Source organism: Solanum dulcamara, chromosome 7 (assembly GCF_947179165.1).
Source record: "Solanum dulcamara chromosome 7, daSolDulc1.2, whole genome shotgun sequence".
Lineage (NCBI taxonomy): Eukaryota > Viridiplantae > Streptophyta > Magnoliopsida > Solanales > Solanaceae > Solanum > Solanum dulcamara.
This window is the reverse complement of record NC_077243.1, coordinates 3,030,396-3,043,311: the sequence shown is the minus strand read 5'-3', so window position 1 is coordinate 3,043,311 and position 12,916 is coordinate 3,030,396. Positions and strand designations below refer to the sequence as shown.

At 35.7% G+C, this 12,916-nt stretch overlaps 1 protein-coding gene across 2 annotated transcripts; it reads left to right on the top strand.

The window, feature by feature from the left end:
- Positions 1-2,207: 2,207 nt before the first annotated feature.
- LOC129894037 (uncharacterized) lies at positions 2,208-11,014 on the top strand. Of its 2 annotated transcripts, XM_055969529.1 has the most exons (10): positions 2,208-2,497; positions 2,584-2,706; positions 2,828-2,948; positions 3,968-4,096; positions 4,380-4,489; positions 4,583-4,766; positions 7,432-7,629; positions 8,250-8,477; positions 8,614-8,812; positions 10,608-11,014. In XM_055969529.1, exons 1-10 carry the CDS (start codon positions 2,475-2,477, stop codon positions 10,709-10,711), a joined length of 1,419 nt encoding a protein of 472 aa, XP_055825504.1. In that variant the 5' UTR covers positions 2,208-2,474; the 3' UTR covers positions 10,712-11,014. The 2 variants fall into 2 exon arrangements, with proteins under 2 accessions (XP_055825504.1, XP_055825505.1); XM_055969530.1 differs by lacking the exon at positions 7,432-7,629.
- Positions 11,015-12,916: the final 1,902 nt, after the last annotated feature.

The window sequence follows — 12,916 nt, the reverse complement described above, 5'->3', positions numbered from 1 at the left end:
TACCGTTAGATTCGATCTGTAACTTGGGAAAGTAAGAAAATCTATGGTTGCGAGAACGCAGGATTCGTACCACGAGAGCATTGACTCAAAAGGATTCTAGTTTGGGAATTATTTTTTAAAAATTCAGTATCAGTAAATATGGAGAAAAATTTATAATTCTTTCCTATATACCAAAAAGAAGAAAATTGTTAGTTACTCCCTAGTATAATTTCTAAAAAGGGTTGATTTAGATGCGTCAAACCCTAGTATATAAGTATGGCAAAATATATTTAATTTAGTTACTATTGTTTGAAAGTAATTCACTTTGTTCGTTTCAAATCATGTGATTTTCTTTCTTTTTTGTCTCACGTTTCAGATTTTTCAATTTTTACTTATACATCATGATTATGTTTGTACTTCTCGAACTCTTTTTTTTTCTTATTATTATTCGAGTTTGTAATTTATGATTTTTTTTTTTTCTTAAATTTTATCAACAAAGAATAGAATTGTAAGAATCTGAGTGTCTTATGTTGAAAACGTTATTGTTTGACTGAAAATTAATATTAATTCATCCTAACAATTTTGTTAAGTGACTTGTGCTGAAAATTTTGGTGTTAACTATAGTAAAGAGATAATTTCAGCTGAACAATTATTTCTTATTATGAAGGAAGAACTTCAAGATTTTGATTCTTGACTTTCATCTTTTTTACTTTTTTCACTATCTTTCTTTTTTCCTTCACTTTTTTGTATGTTTTTGTTTTGTCGGACGTTAGAGAGCTTCACTAACTATGGACTTCTGAGCAAACTAAAGAGGAATGAATATTTATTTAAGCACAGTTTTTTTCACTACACGAATGTTTTCTATTTTCTTCTATTTAATTATGTATGTATTTATTTGTTTATTTTTGCACTGCAGACAAAATGGGGAGATCAAATATCAAAATGGAACTTATTCAAAATCACAAGAATATGAAGTGCACTTTCATTAATACTTTTGTGACATCAAAGTATGCATGATCATATATGAAGAAAATAATCATCAAATTATTCCTCCGGTTGATCAAATCTGACAAAATGATCTAAATGAAGTTCAGGAATAAATAAATTTCTACAAAAAATCACTCGACAAAACAGCTTAGACCTTGTCCAACTTCTTCGAAAATGATCAAAAGAAGAAAATTGAGATAATAACATAAAAGTATCTCACTTGAGATTCAAGATATGACTATTTATCTGAAGAAGAATTACAAATTCTTGATGGAATTCTTGAGAAAAGGATGTAGAATGCAAAAGAAAACTTCGATTTCTTGAAGAGCACGAAAGTCCAAAATTCAACTATTGGAAGCTCTCTTTCTTATCAAGAAATATGAGATTTTTCTGAGCTCACAAGCAACAATAACTTAAGCCAAAAGTACTATGTGTCCCATTTCTTATGTGAATTCTTTCCTCGATTACAACAACTTTTTTCAATTAATTATTTCAATTAGTGGTGTAAATTCAATGGGAACAAGGATGGATAGTGATCTTCTTACTATCGATGATTGTCATTTGACAATCTAAATTATTCTATGATGAATGAGACAAAAAATTGATTGACAAATTATGAAATTGGTTCAAATTCGATAATGCAACCTATGACGGATAATGAAATTGGTTCAACTTCGACAATGCAACTTATGGCTAATAATAAGATTGGTTCAAATTGGACAATGTTACCTATAATGAATAATGAAATTGGTTCAAGTTCAACAATGCTAACATATGGATCAATACCTTTTCATATAAAATGTCTCTACACATAACAAGCCTTGTGGATTCCTGAAAATTTTATTTTGATCATTAGTATGATTAGCATTTCCTCTTTTACTTACTTTTGTAGCAGTTGGAGCAAACAAGTTAGGAATTACTATTTTGTGTTAGATTATATATGACTTGTAATATTAATTTCATTGCTTCTCTTTTGTGATTATGCATATTAGTTACATATAATATATTCATGTTTATTTGTTTATATTGAACTTTGCATGCTCTTTATGATAAATTCATTAAAAAAGTTGTAAAAAATGAAATCAAGATATAAATAATACCTAATTTCAAATAATATTACACAAAAAATCACTTTCAAAATGAAATATGACAAAGTAATATAGATATTACTCATTATTAATGAGTATTTGTTTCACAACTTTTTAACTCTTCTAAACCCCTCTCCCTCAAAAGAAAGAAATTAGGGTGTGAAGTGAAAATTTGGAAAGTCGGTCAAGGCACGCGGAGATACAGGGAAATAATTGGGGGGTTTGGCAATCTTTGTTTATAAATAAGTACTCCAAATCCTCAGAAAGGATTTAACAAGCATTCCACCATCTCCTCTCTCTCCGGCGCCGATCCCCTCCGCACTAATTTGAACAGTGACATCAAATCTTGGCGATAATTTAGGGATTTGAGGATCAGTTTTCACGTCTCACTGTATGAACGTTCGGATTTAATTCATCCAGATGAGTATTGAGCCATTCAATAGGTAAACTTTGTGATGAATTCGCCAACTTCGATTTTTCATTGTCTCTCTATTTGTTCAGCTTCGGTTTCTTGTTATTTATTGGATAGGTTAGTGAAACTTGCGGCAAGAGCTTTCTATGATGACATTACAACTAAAGGTGACAATCAGCCCAAGTCCGGTAGAAGTGACAATCGAGGAATTGCAGTGGTGATTCTAGACGCACTCACAAGGTTATCAGAGGAAAACATACAACATTATTTTTGCAGTTATTTTCTGCACAATTCACCCACACAACCACAAACTGCATTGTATGGAGCAGTATATGCGTGTATTGAAAATCATTATTTTCAGGCGGCAATGGGTGAGGGAAGAAGACTTGGCAAAGGACTTGAAGTTGCACACCAAGCAACTACGCCGCACCTTGAGGTTCTTTGAAGAAGAAAAGCTCATAACACGGGACCATAGGAAAGAGGTTGTTTTATGCTCCTTGCCATTAAAGATGATTTACTTTACCCCCTGCCCTTTTCCTTTACATATGATTTAATTTTTGGAAGATTTAGCCCTTTTTGCTACCCTATAAAAAGGCTTAGTTTCAACAGTGAGAGTGTCCCAGACTTTAGATAGCTGAAGCAGCACTGTCTGTTTCCTTAACTTAGCAATTGGATCCATTTTACATAAATTCCTGTGCACACTAAGTAAAGAGGAAGATGTGAGAAATTTGCTGTTTGGTAACCATATGGATGTAAGGTGCACACGAAGTTGTGTCTCTTTATGCCACTTTGAGAATATGGTAGATCTTTGATGTAATTAATTCAAGCAATATCTTATCTAAAAAACATGATATTGTTACATAATTTTCTTTGGTTACCTACCAACACAAACAAACAATAAGGAAGCCAAGGGTGAAGCTCAGTCTTACGAAGCTCATCTATTCGCTTAATCTAGCTTAAAAAATTTCATATTTTGTTATCATGAACCATTAAAAAAATGAATCCTATTTTGTAATTACCTTATGCATTACTAGTTCTCCTTCACGAGAATATTCCTTCAAGTTTATTTTTTAAGGAAATTTTATTTGTTCTTTGGTACCATGGTCCATGGCTTAAAACATTGGGACCTGTTAGGCAAATGCGTTATGACAACAAGGAAGAGGAAATTTTCAGTTACAAATACAAAGTAGCAGCATTTTGTCTTCTGTGTGCTCATATTTTTTAAACCTCAACCCTCATTAACTTAATTGCAATGTGCGACAAACTATTGGCGTTTTAATGAATGGCGGCATATCCCCCCCCCCCCCCCCCCCCCAACTAAGTAGTTGCTAATGTGCAACCAACTATACCCTCCTTCTCTTGCCAAAACTGATGGGTTAGAAGGATGCGATTTAATTGAATATTCGTCTGTTATTATCACATACTACTAACATCAGATTTTGCCTGCAATTTTTGTGCAAAAATAATATGTCATTCGTTCTTTAACAATCTTTTGTTATAGGGAGCAAAGGGTGCAAAAGTATACAATTCTGCAGTTGCAGCTACTGTTGATGGCCTGCAGAATGGGAAAGAAGGAGATGACAAAATAAAGATGCATACTCATTCTTATTGCTGCCTGGACTATGCACAGGTTCCCACCCCAAATATCTGATTTACCAACTTTATGTAGATTTGTTGAAGTATTCTGATACTTCTAGTCATAGCATTTCCTGACTTGACTGATAGACAACCAACCAAGAGGCACGAGAGACTTAAGTAATCTATAGTAACAACACTCTGCTTATTATGGTACTAGCACAAACATGATTGTTGAGCAGGGATAACTTCTCATGCATCTTGGATATCATTGATATTTAACTATATTGGTTCTTTCACGAAAGTTAAAGATTCAAGGGGCATTTTAAATTCTGCAGATATATGATGTCGTGAGGTACAGACTGCACCGAATGAAGAAAAAGTTAAGAGATGAGCTGGATAACAAAAACACAGTGCAGGAGTACATATGTCCCAACTGTGGGAAAAGGTTCTGCCTTCAATACTGCTGCTGAGTTTTGGCTTTTTGATAGCTATGCATCTCATGACAAACTCAGGATTTCCCTTAAATATGCGAATTCAGATATACTGCGTTGGATGCATTGCGGCTGATCTCTCCTGAGGATGAGTACTTCCACTGTGAAAGTTGCAATGGGGAACTAGTGGCAGAGAGCGACAAGCTAGCTTCTCAAGGAACCACCGATGGAGATGACAATGATAGGAGACGCCGCCGCGAAAAGTTGGAAGACATGCTTCATAGGGTGGAGGTTTGTCTTCTTTCTGTGTTATGTTTTAGGGTGTTCTATTTTTGTTTTTCTTGTTGGAGGTTGATATATAAGGTGCTTTCTCTGTTAAATTATATTCACTCATTTGGTCATGTAATACTGGTGGCTCTCGGGTTGGGGTGTTTTGTGTTGAGAATATGGTAAATGAAGCAAGAGCAAGAGTGAGACTGAGAGAGCAACTACAACGAACTCTATAGTGCAGTGGTTTTTTAAGCGTCTTATTGCTCCAGGTCCTTGGGTAGATATATACACACATATACAAAAAGAAGTCAGTGAACTGTTTTTAGCATACTATTCTATACATCTTTGCTAGTTTGCTCTTGTTACTTCATGCATTTTCAATGTCCACAGTTACTAAATTATGCTGTTTGCTATTAACTTATGTTCATCTTAAAGGAACTTATGTTCATCTTACACTATTCATTTAAATATGTCAATTTTTTTGTTGTCTTGCATGTTTTCAAGATCAATGTGGATTTAATAATTTATGCGACTTAAACAGCTTTAGGCTTTTCATATTCTTGGTTTGGTTGGTAACAGAGAGTCCTTAGGTGTATAACATGAGAGTGTGACCTGCATATTGATGCCTAATGGATATTCTCCCGTTTTAGGGTATCCTCTCTTCTCAGGTTTTCGGTACAACTATTACTAACCATATCAATAGATGTACTGTCTCTGATTCTGAACTTTTGAACAAAGCATTGTGCTTGCTGTTTCCCACGTCAAAAGATCGATTTTGTTTTCACAATTATGATATACTCCTGATGTTCTATTTTATATGGAACTCAGTTCTATTTTAGTTTGTTAAAAAATGGCACTTTTCCATATTTGGGAATTCTATAACTTAAAACTTCCAATTCTACCTTTAATGGCATGCCTAGTGTCATTGGATGTTTGAAATGTACTTTTGCTCTATCAAATTTTTTTTAAGTGTACGGTTGGTATGTGTCAAAAGTTTTTCTTTCTTAAAGCCTTGGTGCACATTGCACTATGAGATCCCTCGGATAGAAACCTGAGATAGAGCACCATATTGTTGTGTAGGTTCTCTACTTTTTTTTTGGTATACTTGCATACAGGAGACTTTCCTAATTTAATGAAAATACATTCATTAAAAAAATATGGAGTGAGTGCAATTTAAAGCTGTCTATTCTCTTTGCTATCACTGTTACTGGAGGGGTTTTTATAGACACCATCTCTGATGTTGTACAGTTGAATAATAAAAAGGTTCCTTGGATGTGACATCCCTTCAGGCATTTTGATTCAATGGAAAATAAGTGGTTCATTAACTATGGATATATGTCTAGGACATCTCTTTTCCCTCAGTCATCATTGTTGGGGTTGCTTGTTGAGTCGTACAGAAAGAGTTGTGTTTGGAAAAGTTGAAGTATTGACAGTGTCTTTGGAAAGGGAAAAAGGAAAAACTTTTTAAAGAGGAAAAGTGTTGACTTCAGAGTATACCTTAAAAGCTTGATGAAAGATTTGTGGAATCAAAAAGCTAGCAAGAGAATAAGAAGAATTCCAGATAGTATCTATTTAAATTTACTTAGCACACACAAGCGTTAGCACATTGCTGTAGTTTCGCTTGGATAACTAAGTTTTGCATTCCTGTGAGGGCAAGTGTGCTTTGAGACTACTAGCTAGCCATCTAGACCGCGATAGTGAAGAGAACTAGAGAGCCAATGAAACTTAATTTGGCGTTTATTCTTCAATGAATTAGTGAACTGCTGTACAATCTATGCCTTGGCTGTGTAAGGATGTTAACAGGCTCGGTCAAAGAAGTAATGTTCAACTGGATCGTATGAAGATAGAGATAGGAGAGCTTTTGAGAAATAGAAAATGATTTTGTACAACTGAGGAATAGCCTCTTATCCCTTATCTCTTTTTTGGTGCACCCGTGAGATCCCTAGAACTCTAGAAACATTGAAGATCGGGTGTTGTGAGATTGATTTGACTAAGACCCATAGTTGCCTTGTACTTTAGGTAAACATCATACTTAAATTTTAATACAATCATGCTTTTTAATTCTAAATGAGATAAGGGTGTTTTGTGCCCTTTCTTAAAGTATATAATCTGATTACTTTACTTGATCAAAAAAGTATATAATCTGATTACTTGGTAAAAAAGAGGATGTTCATAAGACAGATCTATGAAGTTCTGTTTTCATTTTGGTTGAATTGGTGAAGTCCCTCTCTGTTTCTCTCTCTCTCTGCCAAATTGCATGCTTCTCTATATCTTTCTTTTGGCCTGAAGGAATTTGATTTTATCTTTCGGTTTTAATAGGACATGATTTTTTTGGTAGCTTTGAAAGAATTTCTTAATGAGAGATCGGGTCTTGTCATCTAGTTTGAAAAGAGATTTTCTACTACAATCAATCAACTACTCCTCAATCTGCGAACTAGTTGGGAAAATTTTAACTGTTTCCTTTTTAGTTTTACTACTTTTCTTGGATTATTTATTTTTCTTTTGGATGAGCTATAGCCCCTCACTGTTTTGATCACTATAACAATTGGTGAATTGTTAAGAACCGCTTCCTCCTTTCCTTTTTCTCTTATTGTAATCCTTGGATATCTGAGAACAGTTGACTTGTTTTTACTATCTCTTTCCTGTGCATCTGGTTCAGTTTTAGTGAAAACTAAAAGAATTGTAGGCACAACTCAAACCATTGATGGATCAACTTGCCAGAGTAAAAGACTTACCTGCTCCTGAATTTGGAAGCCTTCAAGCATGGGAAGTGCGAGCCAATGCTGTGGCCCGAGGTGCAAATGGAGATAATGCAAATGACTCAAAGTCAGGTCAAGGACTTGGATTTGGTGGAACACCTATGCCGTTTGTAGGGGAGACAAAGGTTCTTTTGCCCAACTGGAAAAGGAAAAAAGAAATACTGTTGTTACAATTTTTTACTTTGAAGCTCATCATTATGCGTTTCTAGTTGCTTCTGATGCTTCTTGATGCAGTGATTTTGGTGTATATTCATGCTCATGCATCATAGTTACTACCCCTGCATGTACATGGATTTTTCCAACACACACTCACCAATCTGAACTGGATTTTAATGCACTAGTCAATACAGTGAGGTTGCACACCTAAGCTTTTGCTTTGTGTTAGGTAGTCTTCTGATCAAATCTTGAGAACAGCCATTTTAACCGCCCTCCTTTTAGTGCTACATTGGAAGTTTTCTCCCTTTTGTGCCTGTGAACGTCTTGGTTATTTGTTCATCCTATATACAAACTTCTGTTTCCTTCTCACTGATAACTTGAGTCTGTGTTTATCCTTTAGCAACTGTTTTGTCTCAATAATACAATATGTAGCAATTGCTCTGAATGCTTTCAATAAAATATTGTTGTCTTTCCTTGCAAATTTGATGGGGAAAATAGTGCCCAAGTTATGTAGGATGTTGGTTGAGTGAAATACACCCTGAAACTATTGTGTCTATGAATTTAAACCACTTTTTGCTGTTGATTGCAGGTTGAAGTTGCTTTCTCTGGTCTTGAGGAAAAAGGAGATATCAAATCTGAGGTTGCAGCTACACCAATGAAAGTTTTGCCTCCATGGATGATAAAGGAGGGAATGAATCTTACAAAGGAGCAGCGTGGAGAGGTCAAACAAGAGTCGAATATGGAAGGTACTTCTGCTGCAGCTGGATCATCTGATGACAAGAAGTCCATAGAAATTGAGGATGTGAAAAATATACAGGTTAAGCTCATTTCCTTTTGTATGGTTACTTACCTCTTCCTGCCCTTCTTTTTTCTGCCCCTTCCTTTCTTGCTTGAATTCTCTATATGCTGTATATTGATGCTTTAATGCCTTCTTTTTTTCTTGGTTTTGGTAGGATGAATATGTTAAGGCATATTATGAGGCTCTGTTCAAGCGGCAAAGAGAGCAAGAAGAAGCTACCAAAATGTTGCCGGAAACATCAACTACAGATGGAGTGTATAACACCTCTACTGAGCGCCAAGTTGGCATGAAATCCAAACGCGAAGAGGACGACGAAGGAGAGGATGTTGAATGGGAGGAGGCCCCACCTGCAGGTAACTTTATATTGCCCATATACTTCAATCTCTTAAGTGATTGAGGATAGGAGAACAGTTCAAAGAAGTTGATAATGGAGGTGCTAGACTGCTAGTAATTGAAGTTATTAGCTTGCTACATCATGAGGTTCAGCTCCTTACCTTATACATTGATGGGAGTTGCTGGTGTTGTACTGTGCACTGCTTTGCTATGCGCCATTCATGGTGCTACCATAAAAGAGACTTTATTATGCAAATCCTTTCTTTGAGTCCTCTTATAAAATGTAGAGAGCCATAAATGGAACAAATGGATCAAAGTAATATACTTTGTGCATCAGAACCTGTGGGGTTTAGCTGCTTGAAGTGTTGGCCTTTTTTTATTTTTGGGTTTCCCACAAATTCCAAAGTTTCCTCCACTATGTTTTCTTCAACAGGGAGGACACCACTTCTCCTAATTGTTAAATATTTATTCTGAAAAATTATCGCTAACACGAAGTGTGGTACTTAAGACTTAAGAGGGAGCAGGGTAGAGGGGTTGGCCTATATTCCCCCCAGTTCCGAACCTATGGGCCCACTGGGGTTGGGCCAGCAAACACAAGGGAGATTTCTTTGGTTATCAAAAGATTTTTAAAAATAAAAGGAACATTAAGAACATTGTAGAAAATGGAACTTGTCAAAGTATGCTAACAACTTTTAACATCTTTCACGAATTAATCTGAAAGAGCTTAGGCACATACGCACAACGCCTATTGTTCTGAATAACATACTCATTTTATACACTTACATCATAGAGATGCCAAGAAAGTGATTACATAAATAATTTTCTGTCCTCTTTGAATAAAACAACTAGTCTACGAAAGCTGAGAACTGAAATATATGGCCAAAAATTTCAGAGGGTGATTGACATAAGCCATCTGGGAAGCCATACAAGAGAGGAGAGATATGGATAATTCTGTTTGAGAATGCTCAAGGTTCCAGAGTAACTCGAGCCTTGACTTTCTAGAATGTTATTTTTTTTGGAAGTCTAGTTACTCAATAACCGAAGTTGATTGCAAATGCCATGCAAGTTCTGCGGGGTTTATAGAAGTTGGTCCTGTAAACTGAGCAACTACTCTTGTTTATCTGTTCCAGTAATTAATGTAAAAAGATATGCTTTAGGTCAAGGAAGATAGGTTTCTTCGTTTACCAACTACGAGCAAAAGAGAGACATGCGTGTTCGTTTCTTGTTCTAACCATGTTATGTCCTTGGGTGGATATGTTGATCAGTTCCCTCAGCAACCAGAATTCATAGCATACTATATGGCGTATTTCCTGAAATTTATAGCCAGTGCTCATGTTGCTGCCTACACTGACTATAATTTGATGATAGAGTATCTATCATCAAATTAGAGTAACTAAATGCAGAAACTTGAAATTTCTTTTTCTTTCCATATGGAATCTTTCCTGGCGGTAATGCGTGAGGGAGTGGCAATGGGTGGTCTGATGATTTTTAAGTGTTCTTTACGTTATGACATGTGTAGTGCTATGAGTGACATGTGTCATGCACTTTCTAGAAAATAGTAGTCTTCGTAGATACACTTTGGACAAGCAGAACAAATTAACACGTCATACCAACTATAAGATCTTAGAAGATCCTCTGTTCTACATGTGATGAACGCTGCTAAATTTTGTCTGTGTCCCAATTCTTTAGGCCCTGATTCTTCTTTCCTCTCTCTCTCGAGTCCTGCTTCTTCATTTCCACTTTCAATTTATAGGTCGTGTTTGATTTGTTTAGTTTTGAAGTTTAACTTCCATGTTTACATTGGGTATGTTTCAGGTAATACTACAACTGGAAATCTCAATGTGGACTTGAATGTTCAAGCAGATGCTTTGGAAGACGACAACGATGAAGAAGATGACATAGACTGGGAAGAAGGTTGATGGTCAAAGTAATTTAAGCCGCAAAATAAAATGCAGACTGTCCAAGTCTGCATGCATGTTGTAGCTTCGTGAAGAGAGGGACCATCGTCATCCTGACATTGGGATCGATTGGTTAAAAGAAACTATGTAGGAATTGTAATACAAGGACCAATAACACATTATTTTTATCGAGAGCTTTTTTTGTACTAGAAATGGGATATACAGGGTAAAATTTAAAATTTGGGTTTATTTTTTTAAAATTTAATAGAATTTAAAGGGTGTTGTGATGATGGATTTGAGGAAAAGATGACGTTTGATGTTTAACCTATGTATTGTTATTACATATTTTTATTATATCAGGTATAATTTAAAATACATGATGGATTTATGGCTGCTATTGCGTATACTTTTAGGCGTTGGCAATGTAATGCTCACTTCAAGTACACAAAAATCTTCCCACAAGACTATATATCTACCTTTGTTTCCACTTTCTAGTTTCAACAATATTTTTAGTTGGAGCACTGATTTAATTTCAAGTCACAGAAATACGGTAAAAAAAACATTAAACACAAATAATCCCTTAACACTCTGTGAGGCTTTGTTATTAGTAATAAGTAATATCATAAAATAGTAACAAACAGTGTAAACGATACATTAAAGAACTGACAAGAGGGATTGCTCGAATGGTAAGCACCTTCTACCTCCAATCTGACGTTTTTGGGATTGACAAAAAGGTTGTGAGCTCACCCCAGAAGAGGTGAAAAAAGAAGACTGACATTAAAGAACCCTAAAAAGAATAAAGAATTCTATTAACTCTGATGTCTATCAAAGCATAAATCCTAAACTCTCTCACACAACTATGCAAGTGCTAGTAATTATCCCAGCACAGATGATAAAAGGAAAGGATCCCAAGCTGCATTGTCACCAGCACCCCAAAACCCATTTTCAAACTGCAGCAGCTGTTGTTCAGTTGGAACTGAAGCTGTTTGTGTTAATCCATTCATATGGGGCATCATTATTGGCCCATTTAAAACATCTACTTCCCCAAATGTAGGCAAATCAACCGTTGGTTCACTAACTGAAACTGGCCACTTACAAGTAGCAGTAGTACTATTACCACCACCAAATATGTTACTGTTAATGTTATTATTTGTAGTAGTACTAAATGAAACCTCATCGTGGACTCGACTCATTTGTGATTCTCCCCATGGTAATCGTCCTTGCTCGTTAGCCCACATTATTTCTGAATTTGTCCCACTATACCACTGATTATATTGACATTGTGACGATGAGATCATGGGCTGATAATCGCTCCTCATGAGGCTTATGTAATCAAGATTGTGATTTCCTCTGAACAAGTTATGAGAATAATTCTTACCATGTGTATGGTCATGATCTCTTTTAGGTAATTTCTCAGCTTGTAAGGATGTTTTCTTGATTTCAAGTGAGGGTACTGATGGTTTAATTTTGGATGTTAATTGGGAAGTTGAATTAGAGGCATAAGCTTGAATGAAAGATCTTGAATTCTTGCTGTTAAAGAGTTTAGCTTTAAGTGCACCAACAAGACCATTTTCAGGTTCCTCTGTTCTGCAGGCTTCTTCAAAGTTAAAAGGCTCAGAATTTTCAAGAATACTACTACCTTGGTGGGAATCAGACACGGGTAGTTCAAAATTTGTACGAGCATTAGCCCCTCTTAACGTGCGAGCAGCTTGATCATAAGCCCTTGCAGCATCCTCAGCAGTATCAAAAGTACCAAGCCATAGCCTCACCTTTTGTAAAGAATCTTTGATCTCTGCTACCCATCTTCCTGATGGCCTTTGTCGAACGCCAACAAATCTTGGATGGCCCCTTGATGATGGTTTTCTTCGTGTTCTAATACCGTCATTTGGGTGAGTTGCTGGTGGCTTCATTCTTGAATTTGTTTGGTCGAAATTGGAATCAAAAGTTCATAGTAAGGTGTTCTGTCTCTAAGCTTAGTGTCTTGAACTGCTGAGGGTATAAAATGAGAAGGTATCTTTGAATTGTCACAAACGGACTAGAGGAAAATGATATTCCTCTGTCTATAAAATTATAAATACAGAATGAAAATTTTAATTATTGCAGGCGGTGTTGGTTGTATCGACTGTAAATCATAAAATATGAACGAATTATGTCAAGACATGGACGATTTTATATAGTTGTACTATGTAGACGACGTTTTCAGAATGATGTGATCAATATAATTTG